The following is a 23,914-nucleotide window of genomic DNA, read 5'->3' as shown; positions in this document are numbered from 1 at the left end:
AATAGGCCATCTTTCTACATTTGATGTTAATAAGCAGCTCGCGAGCAGCATTTGCTCTCTCAAGGACTGCCACATTTGTCAGCATAGCCGTCCATGGAATTTTTAGTATACGTCTGTGCAGCCACATTTCAAAGGCCTCCAGACGATTAATGGTGGATATTTTTAATGTCCATGCTTCGACACCGTATAAGAGGACTGACCAAATGTAGCATTTAACCATGCGCTTTCGAAGTTGAAGTTGCAAGTTATCATTACAGAAGAATGACTTCATTTTTAAAAATGTCGTGCGGGCTATCTCCATTCTACGTTTTATCTCTTGATCTAGATCTAGTTGTTCAGTAATATGGCAACCAAGATAATTAAAACTGGACACTCTTTGAATTATATGACCATCAACATATAATCGTGCATCTTGATGTGCTAAACGGCTAAACGGCTAAAAGAAGCCTACGACTGTTTATTACTTCCCTCCAAATTTCACCTATTATTATTTTCACATATTATAACAATAACCGTTCAAAAGATACGAGGGGGGAAGGGACTTTTGACTAGCACTGTATATGTTGCTAACCTCAGAGATTAATGCGACTACTTTTGTAAAATAAAACAAAAACCTAACCGCCAAACTTTTCACCAAGACACAAATTTTCGAAAAGAAATGATTGAATTTAATATAAGTAATGTTCGTTACTTTTAGTTCATAATGTTCTTTTCTGTGTGTGCTTTTCTATAATTCTTCCATTTTTTTGTAAACTTTTTTAATAAATATATTTTCCCATATGAAATTAGAAGAAAACAAAAACTGAAATATTTATTTATAATTTATTTTAAAAATTTACAAGTTTTTGTACTGCGGCAAAGCATCTCCATTTATCTGGCAAATAAAAAGGCTCAAAAACGTGCGGGAACGGCGTGTCGAAACCCGTGACGCGCTGAATGGGCGCCTCAAGATGCAAAAAACATTCCTCCTGCAAAAGACAAGTTTCATTAAAATAATACAATTTTCATATCTTTGTTTTTAAATTCCTTGCAAGTTTATTTAGAGATGTTGTGGGCAAATTGGTAAACCGCAAGGCGAATCGAGAATAAGTACAGACAAGGACGTTTGGGCCTTGACAGCCAGTGACGTACAAAGTAGAACTAATTTTAAACGTGACATTTAAAATAATTTGGTTTTTGGCAGTTTGGTTTACGGTAATTTTGTGTTCGTTTTGTTGGTACACAATTTAAATATGATGAGTTTTAATGTGGGAATACCTAAATATATAATACTCCTAAAGTAAGATTATATTGTATGTGTGCTATCGGTTTCCTTTGACGATAGACTTAATCCATTAGCCGAACTGAAGTTACTCTTATAATATATTTCTTAAACTCATTATATTTCTGAATATTAATAACAGCTATATATTATACAGGTTCATTATATATTTTAGTAAATATTTAAGTAATACATTGGTCATAATATTTATACAGTGAGAGGAAAAAGTCTTACCCTCTAATTAAGAATCGCTTATTTTGAGGAACCCCATAAGTCATAATTTCACCAAAAAACGCCTTCAGTCAATGCATTCGTAACCTATCTATAGCGGTGTGATTTGGCGATGTATTAGAGAAACACCATAAGTCCAAGACTAAAGGCGTTTTTCCTATACAGCGCGCATGTCGGTGATACGGACGATGCAATAATACCAATAATTTGCAGTCACGCTCAAACTCGTGTTGTGAATACACGTAGAGAAATAAATATGTAGTAAATACAGTAGTAATGATATTTTGATTACTTATTTCTATTATATATACAGACGAATGTTGAGGATTCCATGGGTACAAAGAGTTACTAATGTTGAGGTACTTCGTCGCATGTGTAAACAAAAAGAATTACTAAGAATAATCAACGAGAGGAAAATGCAATACTTGGGTCATGTGCCGAGAGGCGAAAGATATGAATTACTTTAAGTTATACTGGAAGGAAAAGTACAGGGCAAAAGATCAGTAGGAAGACGCCAGAACTCGTGGCTGAAAGACCTGAGGAGATGGTTCGACCGCTCATCCGCAGATATCTTTCGCGCAGCAGTTTCCAAAACTACAATTGCCATTTGGATCGCCAACCTTCGAAAGGAGACGGTGCAATGAGAAGAAGACGATTTCTATTATATCTTGAAGACTTGAAGAGTTATATCTACTCTAAAAGACTCTCTAAAACTGACCAAAAAAATATGAACTAACTATTATCATGGACGATTTCAATGCCAAAATATTACAAGGTACAGTCGAGAATGACGTGGAGTCATATGGTCCTGGCATAAGAAACGAAAGAGGAGAAAGACTAATCCAATTCTGCCAAGAGACGGATATAGTTGTGACGAATACACTTTTTAAATTACGCCCAAGTAAGCTTTATACATGGAAAGCACCCGATGATACCCCAGGGAAAATCATAAGAAACCAAATTGATATTATCAACATAAACAAAAGGTTTAGAATCTATTCACTTCAACAAAAACATATGCAGGCGCAGATGTCTATAGGTGTCTATATCGGTCAAACTAGTCAACTGCTTCAATCCAGAATTCGCTCTCACAAATATGACAAGAACAACGTCACTACGCTCACAAAACATGAAAGTGAGAAGAAGCATAAATTTGATTTTGAAAACATCAAAGTTTTAAAATCAGAACAAAACAAAAAGAAGAGGGAGATATACGAATCAATAGAAATAAAAAGAAATATATATATATATGTATATATATATATATATATATATATATATATATATATATATATATACAAAGATGGTAAAGCAATAGGCCCTGATAATTTTCACTCAGAATTCTTTAAACTTATGGACTATGATGGCATAAAATGGTTGACAAATATATTTAACAATATATATGATACAGGCATAATTCCCCCAAAATGGTTAGTGTTAACTTTTATAAATCTTCCAAAAAAACCCAATGCGAGAAAGTGCGAAGACTATAGAATTATAAGCCTTATGAGCCATTTACTTAAAACATTTCTAAAGGTCATTCACAAAAGAATATATACAAAATGTGAGGAACAACTAACAAGAACACAATTCGGATTTCGTGATGCTCTGGGAACACGGGAGGCCCTTTTTGTGCTTACTGTGATTATCAGAAGGCATTTGACAAAGTAAAACATGACAAATTAATGACTCTAATGCAAGAAATTGGAATTGACAACAAAGATCTTAGAATTATAAGAAATATTTACTACAATCAAACGGCCAAAATCAAAATAGAAGACCAGTTAACTGATAAAATTGCAATAGAACGTGGAGTACGACAGGGTTGTATTTTGTCTCCATTGTTGTTCAATATTTATTCTGAATGGGTATTTAAGGAGCTTTAGACGGTTGTGCGAAAGGAATACTAATAAAAGGTGAATGGTTGAATAACATTAGATATGCAGATGACGCTATAGTTTTTGCCGATAATCTAAATGACTTACAGATATTAACAAATCGCATAACAGAAGTCAGCAACAGATACGGACTAGCTCTTAATATAAAGAAAACCAAATTTATGACAATTAGTAAAAAACCAATACAAAACGCTCAACTTAAAATCAATTAACAGAATATCGAAAGAGTCAAGCAATATACATATCTAGGCACTAATTTAAATAGCCAATGGGACCACTCAACAGAAATTAAACAGTGAATAATAAAAGCAAAAGCAGCATTCGTTAGAATGAGAACCATTTTCAACAGTCGAGACATATCATTAAAAACAAAATGCCGTCTATTGAACTGCTATATATTCACAGTTCTGCTCTACGGAATGGAAACGTGGACACTGACTGTTGCATCTATGAATCGACTCAAAGCTTTTGAAATCTGGGTTGACAGAGTTAATGTGGAGGTCCTGCGTAGAATGGGGAAAGAATGTGTAATTTTCATGACTGTCAAAACTAAAAAGTTGGAATATCTAGGACATGTAATGAGAAATCAAGAACGTTACGGCCTTCTCCAGCTGATTCTCCAAGGGAAGGTAAATGGTAAGAGAGGACCGGGAAGAAGACGCATTTCCTGGCTTCAAAATTTACGAAAGTGGTATAACACGACTACCACTGAACTGTTCCGCGCTGTAATAAACAAAGTAAAGATAGCCGTGATGATAGGCAACATCCGGAACGGATAGGCACTTTAAGAAGAAGATATATATATATATATATATATATATATATATATATATATATATATATATATACGATCCACCCCCTAAATACATTCCGACTGGACTATTTATTATTTTTCCTTTGTGATACACTTAATGATATTCTTTATGATACGCTAGTGCTTTATATAATGGCTATATTGATTATTATAATTCCAGAGCTTATATTAATTGCGTTTATTTATCAAAATAATATTTCTTGTCACTTAACAGTATAATAAAGTTTTAATTATTATTTAAGAAATTAATTATTCGTTTAAAGTAAATGTATATTTTATGCAACAAAGTTGAACTTGCTGACATTTATTTATACGCCGGCACACGATAATGAACATATAATGGTAATTGAAAAGCAACTGACCATTTTCGGTTGTTACAGTTGTTGCTTTCCTTTCTCTATTATTATTCAAATTTCTCGTGTGTAGTTATTTATAAGTAATCTATATTAACAACTAATGTTACATATTATTCTGACAAGATTTGTAATTCTGGAAAAAAGATATACCAGGGGACTGTGTTTTGGGGTATTTAAGATTTATGAATTACTATGTCGGCTACGAGATTTTGACGATGCATTCGTCATTTGGCCCAATGGCAGGGATGTTTTGGTGTCGTTTTAAACCCAAATGGTATACATCCTAGTATCCAGTTGAAGGTAAACGATGGACGTAAAAACTGATTCTTACCGTTTCTCGACGTTATTATAAAGAAAACCAATCTTAAGGTTTTCATCACTCTGTTTATCGAAAACTCACCTATACCAATCGTTACTTTTATGCCAACTCTCATAATACTATATATCTCATAAACATATAAATTATTTCAGTCATTAATACCCTTGTCTCCAGATCAATACGCCTTTGCGATTATGCAAGTAGACCCGCTGTGCTCTCTAGTTTAAAACAAGCCCTCATCCAAAACTGGAGCATCCACAGAAATCCATCTTCCACTCAATCTCAACCCAAAGAGTCAGACCCTTAACATACGAAAGCTTCTCTTCATACACCAAAGGTGTCACTGACAAAATCGACAAAATTCTTAAATCAAGAGAAGTAAAGACAATATTTACACCCCAATAAAAACTTTCATCTCATGTCCGATCAATCAAAGACAAAATTCCAAATGAACAACTCGGAGTTTATGAAATTCTTTGCGCAGACTGCCCCGATCTTATATAGGCCAAACAAATCGTAGAATCCAAAATATGATTTATGAACATTCCATTTCTGTTCGGAATTCCGATTCAATTTTAGCTCTAGTCGACACCATCTTCATACAGGTCAAAATTGATTTTGAAAACTCCAGAAGCATAGCCCCCATCCGCTTCTATAAACCAAGAATTGTCCGAGAAGCCATAGAAATTAAAAAAATGCCAAATTGTCTCAATAAAAGAGATGACGCCATACGGTTACCTTCGACCTGGAGACATCTCATAAAGAAATAATCATCGCTCTACCCGCGTCAATCCCCGCGCCAATCTCTACGCTAACCCCCACACCAACCTTTACCTAAATCACATCACCATCGACGGTATAAATGAACCGTCCTCTGTTCCCAGTAGCAGGAATGCATTGATTATGATCACTTTAGTAGTGTCTGGGAGCTCGGGAGACTCGAGACCTCGCAACCCTGAAAAAGACATCAAAGATGGTGTCGAAAGCTCGGCGCAATGATAATCGATTCGGTTCAATCCGAAAGACTATTGAGTTAAATAGTAATTCTTGTAATAGTATTAATATCTGTACCTCGGACGAATACAACACTATGTCCCTTTTTTCTGATTTTTACATTTTTACATAATAATTATTAACTTTTATCACTTTATTTAAAGGAATAGAGCAGTAGGTCCTAAGACATTTGCTAATTGAGATAGTAACCTCTAAAAGAATACCAAGTCCATTTTCACTTAAAGGGATAGAACACCATGTGAACTTAATATTTTATTGCTCTACGCATGTGAATTACCGCCGCACATAGTGTTGCATAACTCTATGATGACAGGTAGACTGTTAGTGATCTAATACAGTAGACTCCCTCTATAACGAGAACTGAAATGGCAGACTAATTACCTCGTTATAATCGGATCTCGTTATATCCAACAACAATAATACTGTGCATACATATGAATATGTAGTTTTCTAAAACTACATACATTCTAAAACTTTCTATAGGAAAGCCATTCGGAGCAATATAAGATGCTAATAAATATTGTTTGAATGGCGTTTTTAAAACAAAGTTGTTTACTTTTATTGTCAATGAAATGCATTAAAACAAAAAAGAGTTGTTTACTTTTACTGTCAATGATATACGTTAAAACAAAAAATCTGTATTCTGTAAATATGTATAAAGCGTATAAAGTTATTTTGTCATTTTTGACTGCTTTAAATTGTCCAGTATCATATTTTCTAAAGATGTGAAACAGTTTTATGCTTCTTCATTTGCGTTTTGTCATTGGATAAAGTTTCTGACAACCTTTAAAACACTTTCCACATCTTGTCTATTAGGACCCATATTATTAGGTGTGAATGGTCAACCCAATACAATTACACTTGTGAATCATAAATTTTACATTTCCGACTAAGAATCATAAATTGTAAGCAGTTTATTGCGGGCTGCCCGCAGTTAAAAAGGGTATTTATTTATAGCTACGGCCGGGCCAAAACGTAAAAAACACGTTTTTCAATCTTTTTTTCTCTCGTTATAAGCAAATTTACCTCGCTATAGAGGGTTACAGTTCAGTACAAATTTCTAGGGACATCTAATGTACCTCGTTATAAGCGAAACCTTGTAATAACCGTGTACGTTATAGAGGGAGTATACTGTAATAATACTTTTGCCATTTATGGTGTCTTTACAGTTGTTTGTTACTAACAATACGAATTATGCACCATAATTCTCGTGGAAGAAAGATTCTTAAATTACTGAAAAGTTGTGCAAAATCTTCTACTGCATTTAGAGGTAATCAACCTTCTTTGCTCAATATTTTAAAATTTAATAAATAACATAATCTCAAAAGGTTAATGTAGTGATTTGATACCAACCTTAGACTAGCAATATTATTAAATATTCTAACGCCAATATTATAAGCCTAGTTTCATTTCAGAATCAAATAATACACCAAGCAATGATGTTTTAAATGAGGCGCATATTATTAGAGATGCCTTAAGTTTTGATGAAGAAGATGAGTCTGAAATAGACAAAAGTTATGATGAACTACTCGTGGTGGAAATGAAATCAGATCTGCATTACTGAAATGGGCAAATGCTGTCATTCCTGGCAGTGAGATAGAAGAAATCATATTATGGTCTGTACGGCCAGAATAAAAATGTCAGCATTATTATGTGTTTCTTTTGGATACTCAATAAGTATCCTCAAATAAAAATATTTCCTCAGAAGTTTATTCAATTTTTCTGTGGCAAAAAGATTTTTTGTCTAATACCATCTCTCTCTCACACACACACACACAAGTTTATTCAATTATTGTATGAGCCTCGGTTGAATATCAATTCGATTTTCAACAATATCTTCAGGATTTGTTGTTTCAATAAATGAAAATCAGTAACCAAAATGTTTATGATAAAAATAATCCAATAAAATAGAGTTGCCATATAACTATACTAGCAAAGTACACACAAGTACTCACAATCCAATGTTATTAATGTTTGATATGGTTATACTTTACTAATATAAACAACTTTTCTAATCAAAAAAAAACACAGCTATAAGAATTCGAAATATCTAAGAAAAACAAACTACAAATTTCTATGTATAACTACCAAAGTAAATCTTGTAAATATCTGTAACGAAATTATTAAAAACAAAATTATATACAACAGAATGGAAATTCCTATTACCGAAACTTATATTATATTAAATTGCATATATTATAATTATAAAATATATCAAATACAACCGAACAATATAAATTATTTTAATTAATATACAAAACATAAAACAACTGTTTCTATTTTCTTCTTTTTACATAGTTTATACATTTTAAAGACAGGTTCGTTATCGACTAATCACAAAAAGCAGTAATTTTAGACGTCCAACCTTTCAAATATTCTTCTAACCAAATACTTACAATGAATAACATACTTGAATTTAATTAGTTGGCAACAGCACATATAGAAAGCATTATAGACGATATCAGGAAGTAATTGGCCAAGTAAATAACCAATAACCTGGTGTAAATGACTCATTTAAATGAAATAGGTGGATCATTTAATGAATCATCAGTCACTCAGAAGTTTCTACTAAAGGATCACACCTACATGAAGGCGGACATGAAATAAAATAAAAATTAAAATTTCTGTTTTAACGGCCTGGGACTGGCAGCAGTTAGTCAGACAAACCTCAATGAAATATACTGTACATAAAATGGAACTAGAAGATTTTAAAAATTTTAGGTCTTTGTATATGTTAAAACATCTAAAAATGTTTAGATGTTTTGATTAATATAAAAATAGACATTACCAAACAAAAAGTTCTTCTGTCAAACTGTGTTTAACTGCAAGTAAAACAAAACAGCATGGGAACTCTATTTTTGAAAAGTAATTTTCATGATGAAAACCAGAAAATTGATCTTGTTAGGTTTCGAAGGCGACACCGTACCTTGCCAACAGATTTGTAACTGGTATCACAAAGTGCAATACCTATATCACAACAAAAGTATAATGATCTATTGCCATTACTGCCATCTGTTCCTAAATTTTGCCATGATTTTTTTAAAAATTTAAAGCATACTAGTAATACTAATAGTGGCTATCCAGAAAGAGACTTACTTGAGGATGACTGAGTGGTTTTTACGTAAAATACCATTTTGGTTAAATACATAGATGTATTATTTGCATTTGTAAAGTTGAATTGTATGGTTAAATAATTTGTAAGTCATATAGTATTGTAGTTGTTACGGAATGCCCCAAACTAAGTCTTACACTACAATAACTTTATTAGAGGAATACAACATCGTGGCCATTAAAACGGTTTCAAAACACAAAAAAAATGTTTTTTAAATATAATAAATACATTATGTAAATAACAATATATAGGATGTTCTATTAAAATATTGTTTCAATATCTCAATAAATAGCTGCGGCAATAACACTTTCTAGTGAGAAAAAGTTTAAAACTGCTCTCTTGTAAAGTTATGAAAATAGACAGTGTTGTATCCTTTCGAGGTACAGATTAGAGCTAAGAGGGCTAAAATAAACGATTATATTATATTATAAGATAACGTGGGTCAAATTTTTTGACACAAAATCGGGTATGAAGGTAATTCTGAGTAAAATTTCTGAACGAACCATGGGTCTAAAATCAACTTTGAGACCGCCGAAATTTAAAAAAAAAAAGGTATTTAGTCCAGTCAATGACTATTTTCCCATACTTTTCTCAGCCTGCACTGATTTCCTCGAAAATTTGGCTATAGGTTCTAATTACCGCCCTCAACTTCAAACTTGACCCTGTGCCGTACGGTACTTTACACTGGGGGGTCACCTCTTCTCGAGGGTAAATTTTTTTTATTAATAATAATGCCGGCAATGCATATTTAACCAATTTCATACATTTTTTTCTGAAAGTTAATACTTTTTGACTTTTCGCAAGTGAAAATGTCAATTTTTTGGGTCAAAAAACACCTTTCTAAACGGTTTTTTGCGAATAACTCTACTACTACGTATGTATTTTATCAAAAAAGCATCATTAAAAAAAAATTTACCCCTTAGCACACCCGAGCAAAATTTAAAAGCACCCTACGGCACAGAAAATAAGAGAAACTGGCAAAATAATTATATTACCAAAAAGGTGACCCAAATGTGTATCCAAATACTGTCGACAGTAATTAAGAATTTGCATATTGGTGTTACATATTCAACCACTGAGGTTTCTTGAACCTATCTATACAGATCAATATCGTATTCATCACAAACCCTATAGAGGAGATTATGACGTTTGTGGAAAAATACAATGAATCAACATTCAAAATGTTCTTAAAATCAGATGTTATCAATAATAATGTCAATAAAATGATACCTTAATGAAAATAGATGGTAATCACTGCCAAAAAAATGTATCGTTAACACTGGTAATAAAAAAAATAAATATGATCTTACCTGAATTGTAGCTGCAATTTCGGCACCAAATCCAGAAGTGAGTGGAGCTTCGTGTGCTATAAGAACACGTTTTGACTTTTTCACCGACTGTAAACAAAAAAAACTTTTAATGCATTCAAGCACAAGCAGAGTAAATAAACATGAAATAAATAGTCCTCAAGAACGAGATATCACGAGAGAAATCCAATATGCTATTAAAAATTCAAAAGGCCGCAAAGTAGTAGGGCCAGACGAAATTGCCACATAGTTGCTAAAATTTAGTGATACAGAAAAACTTCTTTAATACCAATTGTTCCGTTATAATTCACTTTATGTTATTGTCGATTTTATTTTATTATTTTAGATTCATAGCAGTAATTCTTAAAGTTTGGGTAAATTAGCTTCCAGAAATCTATTAAAAGATTAAAATGTTTGTCAGTTCTACATATTTCTGGTGAAAGTTTGTAGATTAAACCCTCCCTTTAGAAAGTAGGTAACCGGTAAATCCGTCGGCTATTGTTGTCGCAGCCGCTGCGTCTGTAGATGGTTCTGATAAGGACAATATGAATGAATTTCCAAAAGTTAAAATTTTATAGTTTTAAAAAACGACCTCCCCTCCCCTAGGGGCTTGTGTTAGACGTTTTGTAATGTATTTTTTAGTAGTAACACTCGACACTCAGTTCTGTAAACATGTATAGTAAGCAATAAATAGTTCTATGAAAATTGTCGTCGTATATTATTTTAATTTAATAAAATAATATTTTATAGCAAATATATCCCACGATAAACTAATCGTGGGTCGTGAGACTATTTAAACACAGAAATTATCCTAAAAGAATGGCCTAAATCAATATTTATCACACGGCCAAAAAATAACTAGATGAAATATGACAGTCATTATACGATGACATTAGTGAAACCCAATTTGGTTTTAGAAATAACTTGGGAACCAGACAAGCACTATTGGCCATTAATGTACTAATACGAAGGTATATGGACATGAAAGTTGATATTTATATGAGTTTTAATGGCTATCAAAAAGCGTTCGATAAAGCATGATCAACTAATGAAAATATTAGAGAATAAAAATATCGGCAGCAACGATAGGAGAATAATAAAGCTTCACTGGAACCAAAGAGCAGCTATTCTAATCCAACGAGGAGTTAGACAAGGTTGCATACTATTCCCACTACTGTTTAATTTGTACTCCGAGTATATTTTCAGCGAAGTTTCAATCACAAGTGATGCTGAAATTTCTGTAAATATAAAATTTATTAAATAATAATTAAGATCTAAAAGACTTGTTAAAAAGAACAAATATAGCCAGCAACCACTACGGACTAAGCATGAACATGCAAACAACTAAATATATAATTGTTAGTAAAACCTGTGATAAGGATAAAAATGTTTCTCCATTAAGAATTAACGATTACATTATCATACAACGAATAAATAATTATTAAAATCCGTAACCTAATTTTCGAAACCAAATGCCATGTTAGAGTTGCTTCCTAAGACAGAAAAGATTTATTTTCACGTTCAGAGAGACTGGGAATAGTCGTTCTGAAGAGCCCTTTTAGGGCGAAATACGTATAAGCAGATACACAGTGCCTTATTTTTATCTAAAATTATAATAGATATTCTTAGTTAATAAATAACTATATTTCTTTGTGAACGAATTTCGAAATTTGGGATAATACATAAATTCATTCTAAGTTTAACATCATGATATAGAACGTTTGTTTACCTATACGATTTTAAAATTAGTTTTGTATAAACACTTCTCATGGTAACCGAATAATGTAAACATAAGGTGATATTTTAATATCTTTCTGGAATGACGTAACTTTTAAAGTGAGATCTTTTAATATTGTTTTTTTTTGTTCATTACTAAGAAATAAAAGTGTTTTGTTGTAAAACTTTCTCTAAATTCTTATTTTTTTCTTCTCGACCCCCTTCGAGAATAACCAGGGGGTGGTGCCCAGTAATAAATTCTAAACTAATACACAGTTTCTATATATGTTTGAAAGAACCACGCCCACCTCTCTCCGACAAAGAGCAACTTGGCCTTGAATATAAATTTGTAAGTAATCTATGCTACAAGAGTATTATTTGTAATTATATTATTACTCAAATGAACCCTAATCCTGTAGGGTTTATTTGAGTTGAGCTTTGTGATTGTATTCTTGACGACTGTTTGAGAACTTTTTGTTGGTGATTTTGAGAGTTTTGTCGGGTATCTCACTGCGTTTTATGCCAAGAAAAAATAAAACGAAATCTCATGTTCGATGTTGAATTTCTTAGTAGTGGGTGATTGAAGAAACAGTTGCGGCTATTCTTCAAGAAAAGGACAGTTTTCATTGTGCAATGAGATTGGGAAACCACAAAAACCAATATTTTTCTGTTCGTGGAAGGAATTTGGATTTGGGTAATGAAGGTACGGTTCAAATAGGATTTATGGTAGATGAAGCTTTTTATTTTTGGATCTGTCTACTCATACGTTTCAAATGACTGAAATATACATACGTTTCTGGTGATAGGTATGGTTATTTGTAAGTTTTTCCTTAATATAATAGAGTTATTCTTCTTTTAAGGTAACGGTGACCATACAGATTTTAACTACCCTGTGGTCTTCTGGCCTGGTATCCTACTCGTTTGAAAGATGCCAGGGTGTCTTGCTCCGTGGCGTTAGATATCTAAAAAAGATTTCCCCCACCATTGCCTGCCAGAATTCAGTGAATACATGCTTAGGCTCTTATTGGAATCTGGCAATACGGCAATAAAAAAAAGGCAGAAAAACGATCTTAGAGTATTTTGAGCTTTGTAATTTTGCCTGAGTATGTTGTTTTGGGTCAAATTCCTGTTCCAAGAGCTGTCTCCTTATAAATGTAAGGATATTTAAAATATTATGGACTTCTTTTTAGAAAATGTTGTATCTTTTAAATTTTACTGTAAGCAGGATTCGGCGTTCGATAATTAAAAGTCTTCATCTTTTAATGGGGTTTAAGAGGCAGTAAATGGTAGATTTGCATTTTATAACGGGTTGGGTTGTGTATTAAAAATCCACATAGTAAAATTATTGAAAGGAATAGTTATTGTCCAAGGTGTTAGAAAGTTGCTGAATCATCCGCAAGCATCTGATATTGATGAGATGATCACTGATGTGATGATAAGCCTTATATCATTAGAAATCAGAATCTAAGTATCATCATTTTGTGTATTTTCTTTTCTTCTCTTCTCTTTTCTGATTGTTATAGTTCGTTGGGTAAGCTTTTTTCTTTGGGCTTCCTTTTTCTCCTGTTACATTCTGACATTCATCGTCAAACCAATGATTTTAACTGGCACAAGTTTCTGTTCCTATTTCATCTTTTGCGGCTGCTTCAGTATCTTCTTTTATTCTGGTACAGTAGAAGTCTATATCTTTCTGGCCTTCTACATTAACATTTTGATTCTTTAGCCTGTTGGTGATGTTTTTCGACTACCGTTTTGGAACTGTTGCATCTCTCAGCTTTTGCTCATTCCATTTTTTTTCGAGCCATTTTATTTTCTTTGCTGATGTTTAAAATTTTATCGCTCAATGTTGAGATCACTAGGCAATGAACTAAATCTATGTTTGCTCCACTATAATTTCTGCAGTTTATTACGTTTGTTCCGTCTCTTAAATCTAACAATCTGACTCGTTGCTCTTTTATCATGGGTGGCCTAGGCCACCTTGTGTACATTCTTGTATTTAAAATAGGTCTTCTTCTTAAAGTGCTTATCCGTTCCGGATGTTGGCGATCATCACGGCTATCTTTACTTTGTTTATTGCAGCGCGGAACAGTTCAGTGGTAGTCGTGTTATACCACTTTCGTAAATTTTGAAGCCAGGAAATGCGTCTTCTTCCCGGTCCTCTCTTACCATTTACCCTCCCCTGGAGAATCAGCTGGAGAAGGCCGTAACGTTCTTGATTTCTCATTACGTGTCCGAGATATTCCAACTTTTTAGTTTTGACGGTCATGAGAATTTCTTTCCCCATTCTACGCAGGACCTCCACATTAGTAACTCTGTCAACCCAGGATATACGTAAGATGCGCCTATAACACCACATTTCGAAAGCTTCGAGCCGATTCATAGATGCAACAGTCAGTGTCCACGCTTCCATTCCGTAGAGCAGAACTGTGAATATGTAGCAGTTCAATAGACGGCATTTTGTTTTTAATGATATGTCTCGACTGTTGAAAATGGTTCTCATTCTAACGAATGCTGCTTTTGCTTTTATTATTCGCTGTTTAATTTCTGTTGAGTGGTCCCATTGGCTATTTAAATTGGTGCCTAGATATGTATATTGCTTGACTCTTTCGATATTCTGTTGGTTGATTGTAAGTTGAGCGTTTAGTATTGGTTTTTTACTAATTGTCATAAATTTGGTTTTCTTTATGTTAAGAGCTAGTCCGTATCTGTTGCTGACTTCTGTTATGCGATTTGTTAATATCTGTAAGTCATTCAGATTATCGGCAAAAACTATAGTGTCATCTGCATATCTAATGTTATTCAACCATTCACCGTTTATTAGTATTCCTTTCGCACAACCGTCTAAAGCTTCCTTAAATACCCATTCAGAATAAATATTGAACAACAATGGAGACAAAATACAGCCCTGTCGTACTCCACGTTCTATTGCAATTTTATCAGTTAACTGGTCTTCTATTTTGATTTTGGCCGTTTGATTGTAGTAAATGTTTCTGATAATTCTAAGATCTTTGTTGTTAATTCCAATTTCTTGCATTAGAGTCATTAATTTGTCATGTTTTACTCTGTCAAATGCCTTCTGGTAATCTATAAAGCATACGTATATGTCACAATTCACATCCCTGCATCTCTGAAATAGCACCTATAGAGCAAAAAGGGCCTCCCGTGTTCCCAGAGCATCACGAAATTCGAATTGTGTTCTTGTTAGTTGTTCCTCACATTTTGTATATACTTATTCTTTTGTAAATGACCTTTAGAAATGTTTTAAGTAAATGGCTCATAAGGCTTATAATTCTATAGTCTTCGCACTTTCTCGCATTGGGTTTTTTTGGAAGATTTATAAAAGTTGACACTAACCATTGTTGGGGAATTATGCCTGTATCATATATATTGTTAAATATATTTGTCAACCATTTTATGCCATCATAGTCCATAAGTTTTAAGAATTCTAAGTGAAAATTATCAGGGCCTACTGCTTTACCATCTTTGGTGCTTTTGATGGCATATTTTACTTCTTCGATTGTAAATGGTGGTCCAGATTAGCAATTGGTGTTTGTTGTAATACCAGTGTTACTTCGTATATCTTCAAAAGTTTTTTCCACGTATTTAATCCAAATATCCCTTTTATGCTCTATTTCCAGTACTATGTTTCCCTGATTATCTGTCAGGAATCCAGTGTTATTGTGTTTATATAAGCCTGCCGCTTCGTTAATCTTTTTATGGAGGTTAAATGAATCATGTTTTTAGTTAAACATAAAAACATGATTCATTAAAATAGGTACTAGCGACTATCATATGTAGTGCTGCTGCTAAGCTGCTCAGTACTAAATCATTAGATAATGACGTTGTAGGCTATGCCTTCTTATATGGGGATTAAAACTCGCTCTTGTCCTATTCTTGCATTCATGTCACCTAACACTATCTTAGTGTTATTTCTAGGACATCATTTGTAGGCTTGCTCTAGATCTTTGAAGAACTGTTTTTTATTCCTTCTGGTTTGTCATCAGTCGGGTTATATGCATTGATCAAACTGTAATTGAGGAATTTTCCTTTTAAGCGTAAGTTTCACATTCTTTGACTGTAGGCTTTTAGACCTTTAATTTACAATAAATCCTACTCAATCTATGTCTTGACTTTCACTGCAACTATAATATATGGAATGTATGCTCTTGTCAGGATTACCGATTCACCTCCATCACATTTCCTGCAGTGCCAAAACATCTACTTTGTACGTACCTAACATACGTGTTTAAACCTAAATATCATTATATGCAAAAAAAAGTGTCCACAATCTCTGAAGATCGATAGCAAACTTCGGCAGTGAAAATTAATAGTAACGGTATTTTTTATTACAAGGAACTATTCTTTTGTTTTTCTGAAAGCTGTCTGTTCTACACATTAATACCATATACGTATATACCTAAGGGAACGTACTACCGATTGGGACACGCCGTGTCGGGGTTGAAAACTTCCCTATTGTTTCTCCCAATTCAGTTTAAGACCGGCACAGATAAACAGTATCGCTAAGGGATGTGCAAATACTTTATAAAGCGTTTATTAAAGATTTTTGAATGTCTAAGAGCGGCATAGATAAAGAGTATCGTTAAGGGATGTGCAGTGAATATCTGCATTTGTGTAAGGAATAAAAAAAATCCTTAAAATCCTCATTTATTATTCATATTGCTCGAAAAATTAATGAGGCAACAAAATATGTAAAAATGCTTAAGCATAAAAAAGACATTTTAGTGTATATCCTCCATAAACTGAGGCATAATTCGGTAAAAAGCGACCATAAATACTAACCATAGAATGGTTATGTGGTTGATATCAGACTTCCTTTAAAATTTTCTGTAAGTTATTTTTTATAAACTTGTATCATACTTTGTTGACAAACCCTTATGTGTAAGGCTTCAGTAATAAATAAACGCTACATAATGGCCTTTCCATATGACCTACTTCCTGAAGTAAATATATCTAAGAAAAAAGATAAAGAGAAAGGAAAGTTGAATTTATAAGCCGGGAAATGGATGTGTAATGGAAGGAAACTTTTTTATCACACGCGCCCACGTAATTGCGCCACACTGGGGAATAAATAAATCTCTCAGGGAATGCGCAAGAGTAATCCGTCCTATTATCATCGATAGTAATATTCAGGGGCGGGTGTAAAGAGCTTTAGATCACATTTTTAAAAGAATTATTCTATGTTTAACCGGTTTAACTTTGGTATAAATACTTGTTTCCTTGTTATCAATTAATGGCAACCCTTTTTTTTCTATAAATTTTCCAAAACACACATCGCAAAATCGGTATGGATATTTTATATGAAACATTTCAAAGATTGGTGAGTTTTAGACTACTGACAAAATGTAATATCTCCTGCTCATCTCGTAGGTACTTAATTAAAGTACCTACTCGTAGCCAAAAGTAAACTACAACCAAGTATCAGAAAACCTCTCTTCAATAGCTCTTTTAAATCTAAGGAGAAGATTCACATCAAACCGTGAAATCGGTCATAAGTTTGGGATATTTTAATGCTAAAGTTGGCCAGACGGCAACGCATAACATAACCGGACACTTTGGTTTGGTAGAGAGAAATTAAACGGATGAACGTCTGATTGAATTCTGTTAAGAAATCGGCTTGGTCGTTGCAAGTACTTGGTGAACCTTAACATCAAGGCAGAATAGTACGGAACCAAATAGACCACATTCTGATAAATCAACGATTTCAAAACAATATTAAAGATGTAAAAACTCACCCCGGCGCTGACAAAAACTTAAACCATAATTTATTCTGCTTCAAAATATAAATCTATATTAATAAAAATTAATCGCCGAAATCTTTAAACGGGCATTACTTCAGAATGACTGCACCAAATTAGATAATTGTTTTTTTGTTGTCTTTGTTATTATACCTAAAAATTGTACGGAAAGACTTCAAAACCAGTTTTCTCCCATTTTAAATCGCAATATAATTAATAGATGGCGCTATACTATGACTAACAAGTTAAGAAAATAAATGTCAGTACTGATAGATTGGGATTCAGTCATATTATGTCATATACCACACTCTTGTTCGATCACCGACGTCAAGAAAACTTCCTTCTCCGAAATGGCTGAACGGATTTTTATCAAATTTTACATGTGTATTCTGTAGGTGTAAAAATAGGTTGTTATCTATTTTTCATATTCCTAAAGGGTAAGGGTGGCTCAGCACATACAATATTTTTATTTTTTAAACAAAATTTTGTATTTTTCTGTTTTTATGATATGGTAATAAAAATTACATATACCTACAGCCCTTAATTTTCACCCCTCTATTACTTACTCCTTTTTTTATTAGCCATATTAGTGTCACAGGATTATTTGCGTCGGAAAGAGAGAAATAGGAAGCTTTACGTCACTCAGTGAGTTTGTTAGCGATAACGACGAAATGTTCCAAGATGATGTATTTGAAGAATTGGTCAAATATCTCACTTCGATGCGTGCATCTTTTGAGAAGTATTTTCCCGAAGAACAGAACACAAAAATGAAACTGAATTCATGGATTCATAATCCTTTTTTACCCAACTTATAAAAGCCCGAAAGGATGTCAAACGAGATATACGAATCTCTTTTAGAAATGTCATCAGACACATGTATGGAGTCACTGTTTAAAACGACGCCTCTCAACGATTTTTGGTGCAGAATCCGTGATGATTATCCAATCTTCCGTTCCCAACAACATATTTGTCTAAACAGGATTCTCAGCATATGCAGCCACGAAAACAAAATACCGCAATAGGCTGGACGCCGAAACTGATGAGACTTCAAATGTCCTCTATCAAACCTGACATCAACCAATTGATGAAAAATAAAAACCTCAACAACCTTGAATAATAAATAGACAAAGTTGGTATGTTAAATATCCTAAGTCACAAACGAGTTTTTATTCAGAGGCGCTTTCAGTGCTTATGATGTTGCCAGAATATTTAATTTGCTGAAAATAAAAATTGACGTATATGGAAAACAATGTCATTTTTTTTTTTTGGAAACGGTTAAGTTTAGAAAAAAGTGTATCGTATGGTATATATGACTGTGATACAAACTAATTCCTACATATGGTTGATTCAAAAAATTACAATACAATATACTTTCAATACTACAAGAGATTAGGTATAAGCAAAATCTTAACTAAAAATTCACGAAAGATTTTAAAGATGAGACTGGTTTAAAGCGCTCATCCCCGTCACTGAAAGTAAACGGGTTTCTGGAAATTTCTCAAGCTCCAGTAATTGCTGAAACTTCCAATTAATTATAAGACAATGTAATCAATCCCACGCAGTTCTCTAAAAAACGATTTTAATTTGTTTACTTTGTATCTATATATACACAGAGTGGACCTAATTATCTCTTAAATGAAAGGTCCGAATTGTACAAAAACCAGGATACAACTATTGTGCAATATGAAAATTCTAAATTTAATGCTTTCAATGTTGCCATATTTACGATTTTTCTGATATCGTTGGTCACTTTGGTTTTTTAGATACAACACTCTGTACATCGTATTATTATTATGATCCTTACTTCAATACGAGTTTAAACATATGTAATACTTGGTATTTTATCTATGTAATTACGAAGGTCTTAAATAAATAAAACATCTCAGTTCCAAATTGTGCGCATTACATTAATTGGAAATTTCCCTTTCAGTATTCTACTATTCAACCATTCATTGAAAGCGGTCCATACCAATATACCTAGGCACTTAAAGCATATTTTCAAAAAAGTTGGAAACTGAAATTATTTTTAAGTTTTTACTTCTTCTTCTTCTTCCTACTTTATAAATAGGCAAAATGCCTATATTTCTATATGCCTATATTTATAATTGTTTTACTTCGGTTTTTAGCCTCAATTGACGTTGTCTGACCATCTTTTCCTCGGTCGTCCCAATGATCTTCTTCCATTTGGCGATTTGTCTCTTGCTATTCGTACTCTTCTATTTTCTGTCATTCTTTCGATGTGATTCCATTCCACTTTTCTTCTTTTGGTCCACTCGTTTATTTCCTCTATACCACATCTCGCTCGTATTTCCCTACTTCTTACTCTGTCTCTTAGAGTTTGGTTTGTTATTTTTCGTAAGACTTTCATTTCTGTTGTTTCCAATAGTCGTTGTGTTTTCGCCGTATCTGCTCTTGTTTCCGCTGTGTACGTCATTATCGGTCTTATTGTTGATTTATATATCCTGGTTTTCGTTTCCGTTGTGAGGTATTTGCAGATTGTGCAATTCTCCAGATGTTGTTGTATTCTCCAGATTGTGTTGTTGCGACATCCTGCTGCTCTGTTTGCCATGTTCACTTGTTTTTGTACTTCTTCTTCCACTTTTCCGCAGCTTGACAGTTTTATTCTAAAGTATTCAGTTTCCATCACTTGTTCTATTATTTTGTTATTTACGACTAGTTTACATCGTCTCGGTTCCGCTGATATCATTATCGCTTTAGTTTTCTCTGTTGAGATCTCCATGTTGTATATGAGCGCCGTATCTTCACATTTTTTTATTAATCTTTGTAGGTCATCTTCATTTTCGGCCGGTATTATTACGTCGTCGGCGTAGCATATTATCCTTATTTCCTTTTTTCCCATTCTATATCCTCTTTTTTTTTTAACTTTCTTTATGATTTTATCCATTATCAGATTAGATATTAATGGGCTCAGCGAATCTCCTTGTCTAATGCCTGTTTCATATTTGATAGGTTGCGATAGTTTTCCTTTACATCTTACCATAGCTATGTTATCTTTATATATATTCTCAATGGTTTTTACTAAATCCAGTGATATTCCCTTTTCATATAATAAATGTATCGCGTCCCGAATTCTCACTCTATCAAACGCTTTCTTCAAATCTATCAGACACATATATGCTGGTTTGTTGTATTCCAGCGACTTTTCTTTTATTTGTCTTATTACAAAAAACGCATTCGTGCATGATCTTCCTGTCCGAAATCTTTGCTGTTCCTCTTGCAGAGATATTCGTTCGTTTATTTTTGTCGCTATTATTCTTGTTGTCAATTTGAGTATTGTATTTAATAGATTTATTGCTCGATAATTATTGGGGTCTTTCTTATCTCCTTTTTTGAAGAACATTACCATGATCGCTCTCCTCCATTCATCTGGTATTCTGTTCGTGGTGATTATTTTATTAATAAGAAGTTACAGTTGTTGTACAAGGTGATCACCTGCATATTTTAAGAGTTCATTTGGTATTTGATCTTCTCCTGGCGACTTTCTGTTTTTTAATTTGTTTATTCCTTCTTTCACATCGTTTTGGGAGATTTCGGTCTTTTCCTCAGTTATTATATTTGGCGTTTCTGGTAAAGGTTCTTCGTTTTGTTTTTTAAACATTTCTGTCAGTAAGGCCACCCATGTATCCTCTTGTATGTGTTCTATTTCAACTAGTTCTTTCATTTCGCTTCTTTGTTGTCTTATGAAGCGTCATACTTGTTTCTGTTGTCCATAGAAATCCATCACTAGCCCTTTTGTGAATCTGTCCCAGTAATCTGTTTTTATTTTTCTTACCATTTGATGAGTTTCAGTTCTTATTCTTTTATATTCTTCATATGATTCATTCGTTTTTTCTGACTTATATTTTAGGAAAGCTTTCTTTTTTTGGTAACATTTTTGTTTAACCTCTAGTGTAAACCATGGTGTTTTCGTTGACCACTTTTTGTTTATTATTTTTGTTCCAAATGCTTCTCGGGCAGCATTCAGAACATTGCTTTCATTTTCGATATTTTCCATTTGTATGTTCTGTTCTAGTCTTTTTTGATATAATGATTTTATGGAGTCATCTCTTAAATTTTCTATTTTTATTATTTCCTCTGAATTGGTTTGTTTAAGCTTCTCTTTCCATCTTTCATTGAATCTGTTGAATATTTCTGTCTGTGACCACATAATCTATCATTGATCTATGTCCTCTTGTATTTTCAAACGTATATTTGTGTTGAATTTTATAATCAAAAAATGTGTTGGTTATCCTTAGTTCGTTTGATGTGCAGAATTCCACCATTCTCTTTCCGTTTTCATTGATAACTCTTTCATTAAACCTTTGTTTTATTCCTGGTATTATTTCGTCTAGTATTCTGGCGTTTTTACAAAATCTTGAATTTGCCCGCACTAATAACCGACACTCCTCTAAGATAATAGAAAACAAGAAAACAAGAAATGCCAAACTTAAAAAATCCTGTTAAAATGATAACATTGGTGAAGATGATAATGTCAAAACTCATGCGTAATTTTAAAATCCAAAACAGTTATTCTGAAAAATTCAGCATCGACTGAAAACTGAAACAGAAATACGCTGATATGCCTACTTTTTAACATTACCCTAGAGAAAATTAAAAGAGATGCAGAATTGAAAAACCGAGATATAATATTAGTAAATCCACCTATGTAGATGACTTGAACCTTGTCGGACGAATGACCCGAATGTATATCCAACATATCCAAGAGGATATTCGATACATTATTAAAAGTAGCAGATAATATTGGTCTAATGACCAATGAGAGCAAAATAAAGGTCATGGCATCAAGTACAAATAGTTGCACCAGCAGTGTATAAATAAGTTGTTTTCATTGCTGGTTTTGGGTTTAGTTCATCTAAAATCTAAGATGTGATAAAAATCTACCCTATATATTTAAAAATGAAATTATTGTTACCTTAAATACTGTCTCCGTATCCCATGGTAGAATAGAAACCAAATCTATTACTTCACAGGATACTTTCAACTTTTCTTTGGCCAACTGAGCTACTTCTTTCAGTACATGGACCTGCGTTCCCCATCCTATTAAGGTAACATCGTTACCTAAAATTAATTAATGTAGTATTAGCGAGAACTACAATTTTTTCTACAATCTCTTAATAAAAAGACTTGTTAAAAAAAGTTAATACTATCAAAATAGAAACAAACCCAAGAAATAAAATTATCTTAGAAATCTATGATATGGCAATCAGTTTCAATGATTCAAACCACCGCCACCTAACGTAAAAATCTATAAATTCATTGCCTCATTCTTTCGATTGCTCATTCAGGTAATCGAGCTTGCCTCTAGAAGTCCTCTAGCGAAATTATGGGCTGTTGATAAGGATATGTAGGTCCATCCTTCATACCACATATATTGTCGATTATTCTGTAATCCCATTTTTCATCCGTGATAATCAAAATGTCCCAGTCCGCTGATAAACTACAAAAGAAATCTGGAGTTTCTTCTTGTGACATTAGTTAACTTTTTCTTACATTTCTCCAGACCAATCATCGATTTAAACCAGTTTTGATGTTATTTAATGATTGAATGGTGTTTGTACCTCGACAGTAGTACAAATGCTTTTGGTCTTCCTATAGTTAACAAGGAGCACCTTTCGTCTAATTGAATATAGTAATACGACAGCTATTCTCAATTTTCCATCGCCTGATTTAGTTTCTCATCGATAGTAAGCTCTAGCTATGAACTCTAAAGTCCCATTGTAAAATTCCGCCTATATGAATTCTATTTCGTATTCGTAAAATTCCTATAACACGTGACCGCGTTTAACCAAAGTCTGAACACACATCAGTTGAAGAAAAAGAAGACACATTTTAACCGTTAAAGAAGAAGATCATTTATAATCAATATGCTTATTGGAAGCATCAAGAATAGAAAGCTGGAGTACTTCGGACATGTAATAAGTTCCCAAATATAGATTGCTACAAAATATTATGCAAGAGAAAACAGCAGGAAAACGCAGTCCAGCACAAAAAAAAAACTTCATGGTTAAAGAACTTCTGGCATTGGTATGGTATTGACACAACCATGCTATTTAGAGTGGCAGTGAATAAAATTAATTAAGATAGCTATGATGGTATCCAACGTTCTGAA

The 23,914-nt window shown here is 33.1% G+C and overlaps 1 protein-coding gene across 1 annotated transcript in view; it reads right to left on the bottom strand.

Moving 5' to 3' along the window:
• Window positions 1-808: 808 nt before the first annotated feature.
• Window positions 809-23,914, bottom strand: part of BckdhB (Branched chain keto acid dehydrogenase E1 subunit beta) — a 40,491-nt gene continuing 17,385 nt past the window's right edge. Inside the window, exons 5-7 of the mRNA XM_072523842.1 lie at window positions 22,718-22,863; window positions 10,316-10,402; window positions 809-968 (exon numbers count right to left, since the gene is read on the bottom strand). Of these exons, the coding sequence (XP_072379943.1) occupies window positions 828-968; window positions 10,316-10,402; window positions 22,718-22,863 (374 nt within the window). The 3' untranslated portion in view covers window positions 809-827. The remainder of the gene's footprint in view (window positions 969-10,315; window positions 10,403-22,717; window positions 22,864-23,914) is intronic.

Source organism: Diabrotica undecimpunctata, chromosome 2 (assembly GCF_040954645.1).
Source record: "Diabrotica undecimpunctata isolate CICGRU chromosome 2, icDiaUnde3, whole genome shotgun sequence".
NCBI classification, from domain to species: domain Eukaryota; kingdom Metazoa; phylum Arthropoda; class Insecta; order Coleoptera; family Chrysomelidae; genus Diabrotica; species Diabrotica undecimpunctata.
Note: the sequence above shows the minus strand (reverse complement) of the source record. Positions and strands in the feature narration are given on the sequence as shown.